Genomic DNA, 17,493 nt, shown 5'->3' with positions numbered 1-17,493 from the left:
TAATTTATACAAATTATTCCATACTATTTTGGGTATTCTCCATATAGATTTGAAGTTGAATTTTTTTTATATTATTATGATTCAATTATAAATTAATATATTGACGGTAGAAGCATTGACTTGTTTGGAAGTTCTTCAAAAGTGAAATAGTAATATTACATATTAAATGTTGTATCATAAATATATAGGACCGACAAATAGTACTAAAATATTTCTTCAAGAAATTGATGGTTTAATGATTAAGCATAGACTTGAGTTAGGAGATTAATCAAATCCAAATTTGACCACACTCTTATTATTCATTAACAAAATAATCATTTTACAACTAATTTCCTAACCTAATAATTAAAGGTTTAGTTGCCATTGTCCCTTCATTTAATTTCATATCAATATTTATAAATTTAATATAAATTAGGTTAATAAATACATTTGAATAAGAGAATACTAAAATTAAAGTTTTTTTTTCCTTTTTTGTTGTATTTAAATATTTTTTATTTGCTATATTTGAAGTTAAATGGTTTATAATTCTCTTATAATATTAAAATTGTATGCTAGTGTTTTAATTAACTTGAATTTAAGAAGAGTTGACTATATATATTATTAACATTGCATATTAAAACCTTAAATAGAACAAGACTTGTCTCCTTAAAATATTTTTTATGAATTTCATTTTAATACCCTTGTTTGGTTCGATCTTCTGTTTTCTCTGTTTTTGTGTTTTTATATGATATTTTGTGTACTTACAAATTTTAGCTCCTTAATACTAAATATTTTATTTTAGTCCTTATTACTAAAATGATATTTAATAGTAATAATCGTCCTTAAAAATAGTGAAAATTATAACATATTGGTGTAAAATATTATATTTGTAAAATTATTAATTTGAAAATTTAGATTAGTGAACATGTTATAACTATTATTCAATATAATTTTATCTCTTTTCTAACATGGTATCAGAGATTGTTTTCGTTTTTTAGTATACAAAATCTTAGTCTGTTGATGTCTTCATCAATGGTCACTCTAGAGTCTAGTCATTGATGGAAAACTTTAATAATTTATTTTTATATTTTTAATAATATTTTTTTCCTTGATATTTTTTTTTTGACTAATATATCCTCTGAATTATTTTTTCAGTTGTTTTATTTCGGTAGTCAATTACTATACTTTTATTAGTCTTAATTCAATAATATAGAATTTTTTGTTAGTTTTTTTCTTGCGGATATTACCGACAGTGGTATAAGTGGGACAGTCAAACATTCAGAACGTTATATTCCGTTCAGTTGTTATCCGGGTATTGTTGAGGCCCAAGAGATAATGAACCAACATCAATGGGACCTCCAACCAGGGGCGGAGCCACGCATGGGGCTCCAGCCCCACCTAAATTAAAATCTTAAAATAAAACATTTTATATATATATTTCACATGTGACTCTTAGCCCAGTCGGTTATGTAACTAAACTTTGAAAATAAGGTTAGGTGATTAAATCCTGGCCTCACCTTTATATTATTTTAATTTTATTAAAATAACTATTATTAATGTTTTCTAATATACAAATATTTATAATAATACATAAATTTTATTTAATATATAAATAAGATTTATTTATATAAATAAAGTATAAAAAATTATATTTATATAATAATTATACATTATTTTTTATTTATTTCAATATAATTAATAATACAAATTGTTTATAAGGGTAAAATATAAAAATTAAAATAATAATAGTGTTTTTATATTTCTTAATTTTAAACTATTTCAAAAATTTATAAGAAAATATAAATTAATATTAATAAACAAGTTAAAATAGTTACATTGGTTTGATTCGGTATTTAAATAAAGAATTTGATATTCCTGCTCAAGAACATAACAAATCTCCTAGAATTGATGTTGATGTAAGTTCTCTTAAACTTGATCCAGCATTACGTATTTCGATATGGAAATATCCTTTTAATCAAAGGATGAAATTAGACGAGCTTATATCAAGATGTGGTCATATCAACCTATTAAGGAGGAGTACCCGCCGACCAAATTTGGAAATCAAAATCGACGGTTCCAAAGTTATTGGTTTAAGAAATTTACTTGGTTAGAATACTCTCCTTTGAAAGATGTTGCTTTTGTTTTCCATGTTTCTTGTTTGAACATAAACAACCCCAAAAGCCTACATTTACAATAGATGGATTCAAATATTGAAAGCGAGTTAATGATGGAGATAGATGCTCTTTTGTTATGCATATAGGATGTAATATTTCACCAAATAATAGGGCAGTTGAATATATCTTGATAATCTAATGAATATTCTTGTCATATTGACAAAGTACTGAATGATAGTCTTCAGATGAAAAACAAAATAACAGATTACGGCTTACATCAACTATTGAAAGTACTCGGTGACTCACTTTGCAAGCGTGTGCATTGAGAGGGCATGACGATCGTCTCCATCTTCTAATAATCGTGGAAATTTTATTGAAAAAAAAGCGGAGCATAGAAAGTTACATCTGAGATGCAAGTTGGAGTCAGCCCCATGTAATTTTTCATCCTGGCTCCGCCCCTGCCTCCAACTATAGAATTTCAACTTGGTTCGAAAATTGAACATCATTGTGAGTTAGAGAGAGAGAATTGAGTTGTTGGAGAGCCATTAACATGTATTGAGTACACACAACAAAGTAGTACACCAAAAATGACTCGGAAATTCTTTTGAAATACCTGACCGAAGCCAATGTATATGAAGTGTGTATGATAGAGATGGGTTGTGGCAACATCTCACACTCATAGTAAATATATTCCACGTTCAGGAGTGGTTGAAGTTCAACACCTACAGGCTACAAGTCCAAAGACCTATAGCAGGTCGTTCCTCTTGGGAATAGAGGAAGTAGCAAGATGATGGAGACGAGGCAGACCATCATTAGCTAGATGTTGGGTGTTTACTTGAGGGGATAAACAAGTGGGTCATGAGGACCAATGCCCCGTTCATGACGTTGGTTCCTACCGCCACAACAACAACATAATTGTTAGGAGGAGGAAGAAGTCCAAATAAATGGTAAGGGCACGACAAGACAAGACGGTAGTCATTAAGGTTGAAAAAATGTAACTAATAAAGGGAGAAGATGTGTGCAATGCTAGGATGCGACACTAATGTGTGGAAGAGAAAACAAAATAACTATGGTGAAGGATTTCTCTAAAAAATATATAATAATAAATTATTAGAGCTCTCCATCAATAACTAAGGTTATCATTGATGAAGACAGTGTAAGACTATAACTTTGTGCTCAAGAACGATACAAGACTCATGTATCATAAAAGAGATTTATTCTTTGCATAACTCAAGAGTCTAACTAGCTATATATAACAAATATATTTACGGAATATATAATAATACATTATATTTTATCAATAATATAATATAATATATTCTAATAATTATTAGGGGTGGCCAAAAAATCTGATCCGAAAGATCTAATCCGTTGATCCGCTCGATTCGATCCGAAAAAATCTGAATCCGATTCGGATATCAATCCGATCCGATATTTTTGTCGAATTTCTAGATCAGATACTCATAGCCGATCCGGTGAGTTTTAAAATTTAATAAAATAACATATTTTTAAAAATTAGAAACCCTGAGGACGTAAACAATAGTTAGTCTATTTTTATTATTTGTCTGAAATAATATTTTGATAATTTTCAACAAACAACATCCGTCAATTAAAATAATTCTCTATTTACCCAAACAAAATATTATTAAATAATTAATTATGAAACAAAAAATTAGAAATATAAAAACAATCAGATTGACAGATATCCGACTGGTCGATCCGATCCGATGTTTTCGGGTCAGATACGGATCGCAAATTTTTTTAAAAATAGAGTCGGATATCCGATCCAAAATATCGGATCGAATCAGTAGGTTTCTCCACTAGTTATGATGGATTTTCTTTCAAAGTGTTGTTTCACCCCAGCATTTTATGTCCGTGAGATTTCACATTCTTCGTTGGTTTTCTTTTTAGCTAAACACATTGTCATCCTTTTGACATTACGATGAATTTTCTTTTAATGTGTTGTTTTACCCCAACATTCTATACTTATAGGATTTTATATTTTTCGCTGGTTTATCAAACACATCGTTTTCTTGTAATTGGATAAATTTCAACACTCACGAGTTTCTGAAGCTTGAGAAACTAATATCAACATTTTACAAGTCTTTTCTTTGTCTCAAACTGTTCAAGTTATTTCTATCTTTAAGTTTGAGGAATGTTATAATATATAATAATATCTTAATAAAATATTAATAATATTATTATTGTATTAATTTGTTTATAATTATAATGTAATGTCGATATAAACAGACTTAATTTATATAATTTAATAAATAATACTAATTTTTCCCAAATAAAAAAAATAATACTAAATACAATTTATTTTCTTTATTTTAACATTTTCAATCTGCTAAAATTATTTTAAGAAACATATTAAAACACAATCCATTACAAATGGTTCTAAAATATGACATTATTAGTATTGACTGGTGAAAAGTCTTTTATCATGAAAAACGTATTTTACAGAATGACTTAAAATTTATGGTTGAAATGAAAATTTAAAAATTATGAAAATTTGAAAATTATATCTCCTTTTCGATTTTTAATATAATGAATGACACATTATTCCTAAAAAAATTCTATATAATATTGGTTAGTAGTATTAAAAAATATCTAATACTAATTTAAAGAAAAAAAACACACACCCACACATATTATATATATATATATATATATATATATATATATATATATTCCATTATCTGTTATTGAAAAGTTGATTAGAAAGATGGTCTGATAAAATACTTTGATTTAGAAGACAATTGATATATTATTAATAATAATTAAGATATTTGACTAAATGAAATCGTATTAAAATTGAATAAAATTTTATAAGATAATGGTACGAGTCTTTTCACAATTAAACCATTTAACAAAATTATATATATTATTTTTATTTTATAAATCACAAAAACTGATCTTTCATTTGTATGCTTCTTATAGATATTCTCTTTTAATTTGAACAAGTTTTCATTATTTTGATCTATCTATATATAATAATAATAATATAAATAATGAGTTATCACAAAAATATTTTTCTCGATAGACAAATTTACTTAGAATTAACCCTTTCTACTTAAATAAAAATATACATTAATAATTAATAATCGAATGTATACCAATTCCCTATAAATTAAAGAATCATAATTAATACGATATGACTTGGCCACTATTCTTTGCCACTAATTCTGACCTAAATTTTTGGTATAAGATATACATGCATTCTCAATCACAATCGTAGTAAGTCTTCATATTCGTTATCCTTTTTATCATTTCACAACTTAAAGTGCACGAAATATTTATTTGAATTGAAAAAAATCCCAATCAAATTACTTATTAAATAATATTTTAATATATATATATATATATATATATATATATATATATATATATATATATATATATATATATATATATATATATATATATATATTAGTTTTAGGATTCGTCTCATCTATTCACACTAATTATGAGTGATAGGGGACAATTTTTAGTCAATAATTTTGTCCCAAGAAATGAAATAAATGTACTTTAAAAAAATCATTATTCCGTTGTCTACATCAATAATGAAAAAGAAAATCCAATTTACAAAATACAGCAAAAAAAAACAATGTGCCTAGTTTGATTCTATAAAAAAAAAATCATTTGAGCAAATCATGCAGTTAGTTTGAAGACAAATTAATCAGTTAATCCAAAGATTTTTTTATTTTAATTCAATAACCGTGCATCATCCGAAATAGTTATGGCTCACCACTTCGACTTGAACAACAAAATTAGTTTTATTTGAACTTAATTATCGTATCTTAATAATTTATAAGTGTATTAGATTTTCAATAAATTTTCACAAATTAACTTTGTGAGGATATATTAGCATCATGGAAACTTGTTTTTGAACTTAGTTTTCATCTTAATTAATTATATTTGAACGAACACTTAACTCTAATCTTTTTATTACTGTGGCACTGACATTAATAAGAATGTAATTAAGCAAACGTTTATGGTCTTCCCTATCTTTGTCTATATACTTTAATGATCAATTTTATGTTGTATATTATTTAATTAGTTAGGCTATAAAATTGAATTAAGAATGTTTAATATGTTTTATAATTCAAGATTAACCGAACTTTTAAAATACTAAACCAAACCGATCAAACAATAAACCGTAATTCGCAGTTTTAGATTTAAAAAACCCGATAAAAAAATTTCATTTAAATTGTTAGAATAAAGAAAAATTGTATTGAATGTTATATATTGAATTACATAAGTTATGTCTATTATATAGACATTACATTGAGTTTATAAAGAAACTAATAATATAATATAATATTGATATAATATAATATACTAATGATATTATCACAATTTATAATATTGTGATAATATCTTACATTATATATTATCTTATATTCTAACCTAAATAAAATATAAAATTGATCGAATTGAACTAACTATTTGCACTCAAGTTAAATATGATACTATAAAATTGAAAGGTTTTAATTAACATAAAAATTGAAGTTATTTAGTTGTTAATATTATAATAAGTTACTAATGTTTTTTCTTTTAAATCTTAATTTTCTTTTTGTTTAGATTATTAAGGACTTATTCCATATTAGTTATTTGAGTGTTTTGTTTTAGTTTTGTAAAAAAAATGAGTGTATGGTGAAAAATTAAATAAAGATATTTTAATATTTTAGTTAATTAAATTAGTGGTTTAATGATAACTAATGCTTAATAAAATAAATGTCATGGATTTAATTCTTAAATAGAACACCTTAAATGAAAATAAAAGTCATGCTAACTTCTTACATTAAAATAAAATAAATTAAATTAATGATTTATAGTTAGAATGATAATGATATTAGAAAGATAAAATTTAGAAGAAAAAAAATGAGTAAAAAAACATTAAAAACTCACCCAACCGAACAACTAAATATTACAAATGAAAAGGGTTTATTCTATTTTATCTAAAATCGTCATATATTTAACTCATAACTAGAACGGTGAACTTTGATATTTTAGACAATAAATTTTACATCATGAGAAATTTCAAATAAGAATATAACATAATATATTTATTCTTGTAAGTAAAACTATTTTACTTAAATTTATCAGTAAGTTACCAAAATAAAATATATAAAAAAAAAGTTTATTATTCATGTACCTACCTACACATAACAAAACAACATGTATATAATTAACCAGCTCATATGCCTACAACCTACATAATCTCATTCTTCTTTCTCTCTCTATCTCTCTCACACACTCACACACATTACTCAAAGAGACCAAAAATAAAAAACCGGCCATGACCCGTTTTTGCTTCATCCTTCTCTCGGTTCTTTTGCTATCTTCCGGTTCAATTCAAGCTATCAGAGACTTCTCTTCCAGCTCCGGCAGCATCTCCGCCGTGAAACACCATCCTCCGGCGACCACCACCGGCGAATTCTTTTCCGACGAGAAACGAAGAGTACCCACAGGACCTAATCCACTTCACAACAAACGATGATCAAACACAATTATATATATATATATATAATACACACAGTGAGTAATATATTTATATTTATATTTATATATTATATAGTTTGTTTTTAGCTTGTTTTGAAGCTTTTTTTCATATGATTTAAACTGATAATTAATGAAATTGCTTCTAAATAGACTAAAAATTAATTATATATGGAGAATTGTTGTAGAGAAGGTATTCTAATTTTTTGTTTTTTTTAGATTTAATATGCTTTCATTATTTTGTGTTCATATAGTTATTAGGCCATGTTTGGTTGTCTATAACTAAACTTTCATTTTTGGACTACTTAATTTATATTCTAACGTGGTTAAGAATGAGAGACTCTTTCGTACGCGTTTTGTGTTAGCGAGATTTGAATTGATATTTTGTCAATGTGTTAATAGTAAATTGCAATGTTTTTCAAAGAAATTAGTTTTGTCTAAGTGATTAAAGATGTTCATTTTCAATAAAAACACTATAAAGTGAGTGATAATTTCTTTTTTTAAAATATTTAGTTTAGTTAGTTGTTTAAATATAAAATATTGATTAAGGGCTGGTTGATCTTGATTGGTGTAAAAAATCATTTTTTAAAAAAAAAATTGTTTAAAATGCATTGATATATAAGATATATAATGATAAAATAGTTTTTTTAAAAAGAAATATAAGATATTTTAGTATTTTTGATTAATGAATTGAATGATGTGATTATGAGTGAATTGATGAAATGATGTATGATTGATTATATTATGATTTTTTTTTAATCCAACCAAACAAGGCCTAGTTTATAACTGCCAAAGAAGTCAAGGTTGAATTAAATTTAAAACATTTACAGAGGAATTCACATGGGTCCGACAAATCAATTGTGCATATACTATTAGGGTTATTTGAAAATGTCATTTTTTTACTTATCCTAATTAATTACTGCTCTAACTAAAATTCTCTAGGTTTGTGTATATATACTTGTTTGATTTTGGTTTATTTGGGATTTTATTGGGTTTAAAAAAATATAGATATGGTTTAATAAATAATGAGAAATTTATAATGATCATCAATTCGGTTTTCAGGTAAATTTGTTTCTAGTTGAACATTAAACTGTAAATTTTGTATAATCTTTTTCTTTTGAAACATCACCTATAGAAAAACTATCTTTTATTTATATATAAGAAACACAAGCATTATATTAGAATAACTTTGATGATCAGTGAAAAAAAGTTACAAATAATTTTAAAATAAATATAAAAATTTGGAAAAATATTCTCATTAGTCATCAATACAAAACAAGATTAAAAGAAGGTACAAAAGTCCATAAAAGAGTGGCCACTCTTCTCTTCCCAACTAACACACTTAGAGGTTCATTTAATATCACACGCACACAAAATAGTAAATAATTTTTTTTTCCTAAAAAACACAAAATTAATAATATTAGCAACATATCACTATTTTTAGTTGAATATTTAAGTTAAGATTTGTGTAAAAGATTATTGCAAAGTGCAACATGATTCAAATAGTAAAAATCGCCATATTAAAGTTAAATGACATCAATAGATACATTCTTTTTTAGACCCAAAATGATTACTTTGTATGTGACTAGCTTAATCTTACAATCTTAGAATCCTTAATAGTTGATGTTATAAAAATTGGGGAGGAATTATATAAATGGTGAATATAAGTAAAGTATCTAAAAAAATAAATAAAATAATATCAAATGATAAAATTTTGAAAAGTGAAATTCAAAAAAACAATATAACTGTCAATTCATTTAATTAAATAATTGTAAATTTTATTTATATAGATTTACTTGTTTTTAATATCAATTGGAGTGTTTTAATATTAAAATAAATATTTTTAAACTCTATCTTTGATCTCTTAGCCAAATTACTATCCCATTTTCTCTCAATGATAGTGAATGAAATATTCAATTTGGTCCCTTTTTTATTGTGTAACACATTGTCAATAATACATTATGTTGGGCTAAGCATATAAATTATAGAAGAATGTATTGTTTATTGACTTTTGAAAAATAATATGAGGTTTTTGGAAATTATAAAAATAATTGTATTCTCAAATTAAAAAAAAAAAAAAAAAAAAAATTTTAACATAGCATTGCTATTACTAGTCTTTGGCTAGTGAATAGTAAGATTGAATTATTGATAGGTTGAATTAATAAATTTAAGTCAAGATGGTAAAATGGACCCCACTCCCATTGCTTCTCAATCCTCATTACCCATTATAATTAATATGATGGATTTTTTTATTATTGTTTTTTTTTTACTTTTTATTCTATGTGACCGACGCAAATTCTAATTAAATAAAATATAAGGGCATGTTTGATTATGGGTTTAAGGGCTCCAGCTTAAACACTTTAATATTCTAATTTTTTTAAGTTTAATAAATTAAACAACAAAAACAAAAATCAAACCCATTTTAGTTCTATTTCTATATTAAAAGTCTAATTTATTAGGTAGCGTGAATTTGAAAGTTGTTTTTTTAATTAATATTAAATTTTATCAATATAATAATAAACAGGTCTAATAAATGTCAAAGAGATCAAAATGGAACTAATTGGATGGATCCCTATATATGGTGCATTGAAATTAATATTTTGTTTGTCATATTTTGGTCCCACAAATCTCACAATCTTAATTAATATTGTCACTCTGTATTATAAATACCAGTAAATAGAGTATATATTTATAATAAGGGCTTCATGTTAATTTTTTCAGATTAATAAAGATCAAAATATACAAGTAAATATTAATGGTGTGAAAAAGAATTAACTGAATCGAATAAGTCAAAATAAATAATTGACAGTTTTACATATCTTTCAATCGAACTCAACATTTTAGTTGGTCAATTTAGTATTGCTTAATCAATAATTAAAATTAATGATAATGTCTAATTCATTTGCAACTAAGAGTTTTATAAACTTAAGCAATTCTTAATATTTAAAATTTTCATAATTGAACTAGCTAGAATAGATGCTTAAAATTTTAAATAATAATAGCACAAGTTTTTGTATTTTTCGTAAAAAAAATTATACTAAAACAATTATATGTAATTTTTTATCTAAATTTTAGATGTATTCATATTATTTAACCGGTGGTGAGTATTAAGTGCTTCTTTTATGCAATTCGAACTCTTGATAGTTCTTTTTTCAAAATTATATCAATTTTTAAGACCAGTCTTTTTATGAAAAAATCAATTAAACTGGTTTAGTTTGAGATTTTCTTAATCCGATGTCAACAATTCAACAATTCTATTGCACATTTTGGTGTACAAAACGATTAAATCGAATCGCTTATAACCTTAGTAAATATTTATATGGGTTTATGTTATTTTGTGTGTATTTCTATTAATTCTTATGACAATATGTTGATTTAATAAATTATCTAAATAAAATCGATAGAGCTTGATATGTTATTGTATAAAATCTAAATTTAATAGGAGCTGTTTTACTCTTGCAAGACAAGTAATTAAGTAGAAAATAACAATTGCATATAATATATATTACCTAATTGAAGTATTCTCTCATTTTCTTTAATTTTTTAATGAGTAGTTTTTGACTTTATGGAAAATTTATGCTGGCAACCCCCACCATTATACAAATTGTTGACAAGGAGAATGAGAGACACTTTTTTTTAGAAAATTAAAAAATAAGACTACTTGGCCCTCAAGTAAAACCAAGTTGAAAATCTTTTAGCAAAAAAAAAGTTGAAATTTTATTATCTATATATTCATATTAATCATTTTACTAATTTTATTCACCTAATCTTGGGAGATATGACACAGTCATAGTTCACAATTTTCTTTTCTTTCTAAACTGTGGACTTTCAAAAACAATGTTTTAAAAAGCAAAAAAACAAGGAGATAATTTTGATTTGGAAGTTTAAATATTTCATAATTTCATAAAAATAATTTTTTTATTAATTTATAAAATAAGTAATTTAAATGAAACAAATATCACGGATTTAATTCTCACTTAAAATGTCTTAAGTTGAAGTGAGTGTCATGACTGAATGAACATTTCTAATATTTTTCGTCCACAAATTTAATGTATCAACTATGAGAATATCATGTTTCATAACTTGAATTTAATTCTAAGACGAGTAAAAGAAAATTAATTTTACTTGCCAATTGTATTCCATAATTCACACCTTTCAATTTGACTAATTGGGCCTTTTATATTTATTTATATTTTAACAAAAATGACAATAATAATAAATAAATCATTTGAAAATGGTTTGTAATGTAGTAAAATTATATATATATATATATATATATATTATAATGAAAACATGATAAATAAAATTGAAAATTTATTTAAAATGGCTAAGTAGGTATAAACTAAAAAAAAAATAGAGTTAACTTATGGTAAAAGTTTGTTTATATATATAATTAAATATAAAATTAATTATAAATAGATAATATTAAAAATATATATATGTTTATAAAATAATTATATAAATTTATTTACTAGAATAAATAATATTAAGAAAATTAACCCTCAAAATACAAGACAAGAAAGAAGCAAGGAAATGTGAGAAATATGCAAACTAAAAAAAATGGAAACATTCACGAGTTTACTACAACATTAGAAGTGGTAAAGTAATCTAATTTTTTTTATATATATAAAAGAGGACGGGTTGAGATAATTTTGGACAAATATGACACTTTGTTGGATTGTTGTCTTATTTCTTGAACATTTTTGTAGATGTGTTGAATTCACCACAATTTTGTAGTAAGGTGTTGAGTTTATTGCTAAAATTATATAGGAAATATTTGACTTGGAGTATTAACTATCGTTTTAGTTAGTTTGTGAAACTAAATTTCTTTAATAAAGCATCTAGATTTTAAGCTTGATTTATGGTTGTATATTGTAATTCATAGTTTGTGATTGTATTAAGATGTATTTGTATTGTTGAGTAACTCTCTTCATTTTATTCACGTCAAGATTTTATCGTGAAATTGTTTAATGAAAAGTTTAACATTTCAAAATATATATATATATATATATATATTTTTTTTTTTGATTTATAAATATTTAAAATTATAAAATTAAAATTATTTATACATGGTTAAAATTATAAATCTTATAAACATAAAATTTTAACTAGTTTTTTTTTTTTTTTTAAGTTTTACTCTTTATTAACTCAAATTTTAACTTGCCTTGCATGAAAAAAAATACAATTACACATTTTATATCAAATACAAATAAAATTATTTTTATATTTTACTTTATAATTTGTAAAAATAAATTTGATGGTTACATAATATTACATTCTAATAAAAAAAAAATTAAGAAACAAAAACAAATTAAAAAAACTATATAAATTTCCTAATGTCTATCTCTATATAAGATGAAGAAGATATGAATGATTTTATAGCAACATAAGAAATGAGCTTTTTAGCAGGGAGATTGGCGGGCACAGAAGGCGCCTATTTTCTTCAAGAATCAAAGCTTGCGGTCGGCCGTCTTATCCAGAAAAACGCCACAAAACCTCCTCCTTCTCCTTCTCAATCGCAATCGCAGTCTAACAATCCAATCGATGGAGGAATCCAAGCCGACGTACTTCCAGAAATCTTACGCCACTCACTCCCTTCAAAAATCTTTCAACCTCCATCGGAATCTTCACTTTCCAAAGCATCTAAATGGGCTCTTCACTCCGATCCCAACGCTGTTTCTTCGATTTCCCCTGACGTTCTAGATCCTCTTCGTGCTTACGTTTCTCTACCTCAGGTCACCTTTGGTCCCAAAAGGTCTGATTATTTCTGGGTTTTTGTTTGTTTGTTTAAGAATTGATCTATGATTCATGATCATGCTCTGTTTGTGTTAATTGCAGATGGGTGATCCCTAATTCGGAATTTGGTTTTGTAGCGTCGACGGCCAATGATTTAAGGATTACACCTGTTAATCCAGAGAAATTGAAGGCTGCTACTTTAGGGTTTTCTCAGAGTAGGGCAAATCTTCATCTTCAATTATTCAATTTTCTATGTTTGATTGATTCATTGATTGATTCTTAATTGTCTTTGTAGTGGCCAAGGGTTTTGCTGCGGCCACTGTTATTGTGTTTGGAGGTGGAACAGTAACATTTGGATTGGTAACTTCCCACCTTGACATCCATAATGTGAGTTACATTTTTTTACTCAACATTTCCATTTTCACATCTATTGCCCTGCTTCTTTTACCCATTTTTTTAATCTTTTAAAATTCAAAAAATCAATTGAATTATGGGCGTAATCGGTTTGGTTCGGGTGGGTTAGTCTTTAACTTGAGAACTTGAACTGTTTGGTGTTGGAGAATCAATACAATGAGGGGCATAATTGGTTCGGTTCGAGTCTTTAACATGAGAACTCAAACTGTTTGGTGTTGAAGAAATCAATACAATTAAGGGCATAATTGGTTTGGTTGGTTTAATTTAGTTCGGGTTGGTTAGTTTTTATCTTGAGAACTCGAACTGTTTGGTGTTGAAGAAATCAATACAATTAGGGACGTAATTGGTTTGGTTCGGGTCGGTTAGATTTTAACTTGAGAACTCGAATTGTTTGGTGTTGAAGAAATCAATATCTAGGACGTAATTGGTTTGGTTCAGGTCAGTTAGTCTTTAACCTGAAAACTCGAACTGTTTGGTGTTGACTCTCCTAACTCATAATCTGTCGAAATTAGTCTGTTAAATGGTTGGCTCGATCGGGTTAGTTGGTTTTAATAGTTAGATTTATTTCTGTGAATATTATTGAACAATAACAAAGTTATTTATCATAAACATATTTAAATAAAATGATGAAATAAAAAGTAATCAAAATGAACTTTTTACAAGTTGGAACACTTGATGTATTATTGGCAATCATTCCTTGCTGCTTTCAAAGCTAGACTTGTAGTTAAAGTGATGATAGCTTTTTTTATTGAATAAATTATAAATTTGGTTTAGAAAAATGGAAAGAATTGAATACTAATAATAAAATATATACATATATTAAGATTAATTATTTAAAAAATTAAAGTTTTGTCAAAACTAAAATAGAAAGTAAGATGTTAGTTATAAGAATTTGATCCAAGAGCATAAAATTAGGTAGAAGTCTCCCCACAATTAGAGCTATTGTTAAGACTTAAGAGTTTGTTCTAGTTTAAAAAGGCCTAAAACAAATAAATATATAATTGGATGGTTAAACCGACGTTATTTTGTCACTAAAATTTTATAACCGTTCCGTTTGTTACTTTGTTTTCTTTCTTGTCTTCGGTTATTTTGGTTAGAACTTTCACCCATTAACCAAAAACAATTGTTTGCTAATGCTATGTTTTGTGTTTTTGAGGACAGACCGACGACATAAAGACAAAAAGCAAAAGCCTTTTGCAGCCCAAACTCGAATCAATGAAGGAACAGCTAGTCCCCATCAAGATATGGGTATGTTTAAATTATTTTTTTCATATGTGATCCAAGAAAGCTTGAGAGTAGTTTGTATAGTGAACAAGTTTTTGGCATTTTTCAGACTGAACAAATGTCGAAGAAATGGCAATTGGAACGAGTAGAAAGTGTTAAAGAAAAAAAAATCATAAAAGAACTTTCCAAGGTTTTGGGGGCGAAGAATTGAATCCATTCCAATATTGATGAGTGATCATACACTTGTTATTGCATAGATAAATGTTGTTATAATTGTGATTGTTATGTATGTAAATTGTAATGTATGATATGTTATGCTTTCAAATTTAGTATTTATAAAGTTCCTATGGTTAAATGCTTACATTTACATGTTAGTATGTATATATGTACAAGAGCTGATATTATATTGTGTTTCTAAAATCATTATTTATACACATTTTTAATGTTTATAATTTAGTTACACAATTTAATTGAATAAAATATATTTATCATGTAATATTTTTTCTATCATTTTTAACTATCTTTTATTGTCATGAAAAATATGATTATGGAGTTTTGTAGTTTGTAACTTTGTCCTAATTTGATCAAATAAATATATTTATGATATTTTTTATGCATGATTGGGGATTATAATTATAATTTGTCCGCGTTTTCGATTCGAAACGGCCATTATTAACGGTTTGATCGGATGATATTTTATAAGAGTTTTAATTTATAATAATATAAATTTTAAATATACTACCCATATATGTATATATATTTTAAATTTTTGTTTAAGTATTTTTTTTTTGAGAATATGTTATAAAGTTGTCTAAAAATTCCCATAAACAAACAAAACAGAAATAATAGTAAAATAAATTCCTAAAATAGAATGAAACGGGCGTCCCAATTCTCCGATTCATATTCGAGTTATCGGAATAATATCTATCCAAAAATATCATAACAGCTAAACTAGCCCAATTTTATAATAGAGAAGATGAATTGGGGTTAAAGAATGAGAGAATGTCATTAGTTAGAAAAAAAAATTGAGAAGGAAGAGTTACTTAATTCTATCAATATAGTTATTTTCTTTATTTCACTCATTATTTAATGATAAATAATACACAAAAGTGAAGCGTCACTTTATAATGATTTTTTTTTTCTCCGCATTTTTTAGTATCAAACTAGTCAATTAGATTGCGTCATATCATTAATTCTCGACTCATTCCTCTTAAAAAAACATAATATCAATGGTTAAATTTTGTAAATAAAGAACATTTCCGAGGGTAGTTTTACAACTTTTAAACTCTGCAAATGGGATAAGATTTCTTAGGGAAGAGATAAACCCCCAAACCAATCTTCTCTTCTTCTTCTCTCTAGGGTTTTAGCTTCAGCCATTGATTCTCCGTCTCTCAAGCTTATGCTTGAAAGTTGAAAGAGGAACTTTCATTTCCGTTGCATCGCTAGCAAATCTAAAAGGTAAAGGTAAGCATTTCACATCCAATTTTAATTTGTTTCTTCTTTTCTCTAATTTGAGAAAACGACTCGTTGTTTACCTAATTCCTACATCGATTCATTGCGCTCTGTATGTTTGATTCAATTAGAGTGTTATTTGTGTGTTCGACAGTTAAAGGTATAGATCGAAAGAAATGGCGAGTATGGCGATGAATCCTATCTTTGTCCATGGATACTCCAACAGTGCAAAATCGATTATCATTCCAAAGAAACAGTTACGATGTAATGTTATAAAGGCGATGAGTAGTACAACAGATAAGACGAAGAAGCCATTGGAGGAACTTTACAACGTGAGAGTTGAACGAAAAGTGTCGGCTGAACGATTAGCAGAGCTTGGTGTTAACAAATGGTCAATCTGGAAAACTGGCAAGTGTCAATTGCCATGGGATTGGCATGTAGATCAGTTGGTTTACATTGAAGAAGGAGAGGTAAGAGTTGTTCCTGAAGGGAGTGAAAAGTTCTTGAGGTTTGTTGCTGGTGATCTTGTTCGATACCCTAAATGGTTTGAAGCTGATCTATTCTTCAATGATTTTTATCAAGAACGTTATAGTTTTCGTGCTTATGGTGATGATTAGAAACTTATGCTAAGATCAGATCAAAATGTTTACAAATGGGATTGTGTTTGGATTCATGGAATTGGAATTTTGATTTCAAATTCTTTGGGATTGAAAAGGAATTTCATGTTTATGTGTGTGTGTGTTATATTTGGGGATTTATTCTCTGTTTCTCTTTGAAAATGTCTCATTTGTGGTAATTAGGGTTTAGCAAATTGTCTACTTTATGCAGATGGAAAACTTTGTTTCGATGTTTTGGGGGCGAGGCAGAAATGCGTGGGAATAGTGAGTAAAATCAAATCGGGTTTGGATAGTGATTGATAAAAACCCTAAACCATGTTCAATACAGGAAAGTATAGGGAATGAATTTGATTAAAAATCTAATAGTTGAGGGAATATTTAAATTTTCAATTCAATAAGGGATGAGACATCATTTTCTACACTTTCTTGTCAAAATATTTTTCGCTCTCTAT

The 17,493-nt window shown here is 26.3% G+C and overlaps 2 protein-coding genes across 3 annotated transcripts; both read left to right on the top strand.

Moving 5' to 3' along the window:
- Window positions 1-12,978: 12,978 nt before the first annotated feature.
- LOC124946034 lies at window positions 12,979-15,392 on the top strand. The gene is made up of 5 exons (XM_047486587.1): window positions 12,979-13,353; window positions 13,437-13,549; window positions 13,630-13,721; window positions 14,910-14,996; window positions 15,082-15,392. The coding sequence occupies exons 1-5, from the start codon at window positions 12,992-12,994 to the stop codon at window positions 15,181-15,183; spliced, it is 756 nt and encodes a 251-aa protein (XP_047342543.1). The 5' UTR covers window positions 12,979-12,991; the 3' UTR covers window positions 15,184-15,392.
- Window positions 15,393-16,279: 887 nt separating this feature from the next.
- LOC124945793 lies at window positions 16,280-17,203 on the top strand. Of its 2 annotated transcripts, none has more exons than XM_047486291.1 (2): window positions 16,280-16,430; window positions 16,579-17,203. In XM_047486291.1, exon 2 carries the CDS (start codon window positions 16,601-16,603, stop codon window positions 17,039-17,041), a length of 441 nt encoding a protein of 146 aa, XP_047342247.1. In that variant the 5' UTR covers window positions 16,280-16,430; window positions 16,579-16,600; the 3' UTR covers window positions 17,042-17,203. The 2 variants fall into 2 exon arrangements, with proteins under 2 accessions (XP_047342247.1, XP_047342246.1); XM_047486290.1 differs by having other exon boundaries at window positions 16,285-16,436.
- The last annotated feature ends 290 nt before the right edge of the window (window positions 17,204-17,493 follow it).

The sequence above is a fragment of the Impatiens glandulifera genome, chromosome 7, assembly GCF_907164915.1.
Source record: "Impatiens glandulifera chromosome 7, dImpGla2.1, whole genome shotgun sequence".
NCBI classification, from domain to species: Eukaryota; Viridiplantae; Streptophyta; class Magnoliopsida; order Ericales; family Balsaminaceae; genus Impatiens; species Impatiens glandulifera.
This window is presented reverse-complemented; position numbering and strand designations above follow the sequence as displayed.

Coding starts and splice junctions, on each gene's coding strand:
- LOC124945793 (XM_047486291.1), top strand. CDS start 16,601: ATGGCGAGTATGGCGATGAATCCTATCTTTGTCCATGGATACTCCAAC.
- LOC124946034 (XM_047486587.1), top strand. CDS start 12,992: ATGAGCTTTTTAGCAGGGAGATTGGCGGGCACAGAAGGCGCCTATTTT. Junction 13,354..13,436: donor GTCACCTTTGGTCCCAAAAG/GTCTGATTATTT, acceptor TGTTAATTGCAG/ATGGGTGATCCCTAATTCGG. Junction 13,550..13,629: donor TACTTTAGGGTTTTCTCAGA/GTAGGGCAAATC, acceptor TTGTCTTTGTAG/TGGCCAAGGGTTTTGCTGCG.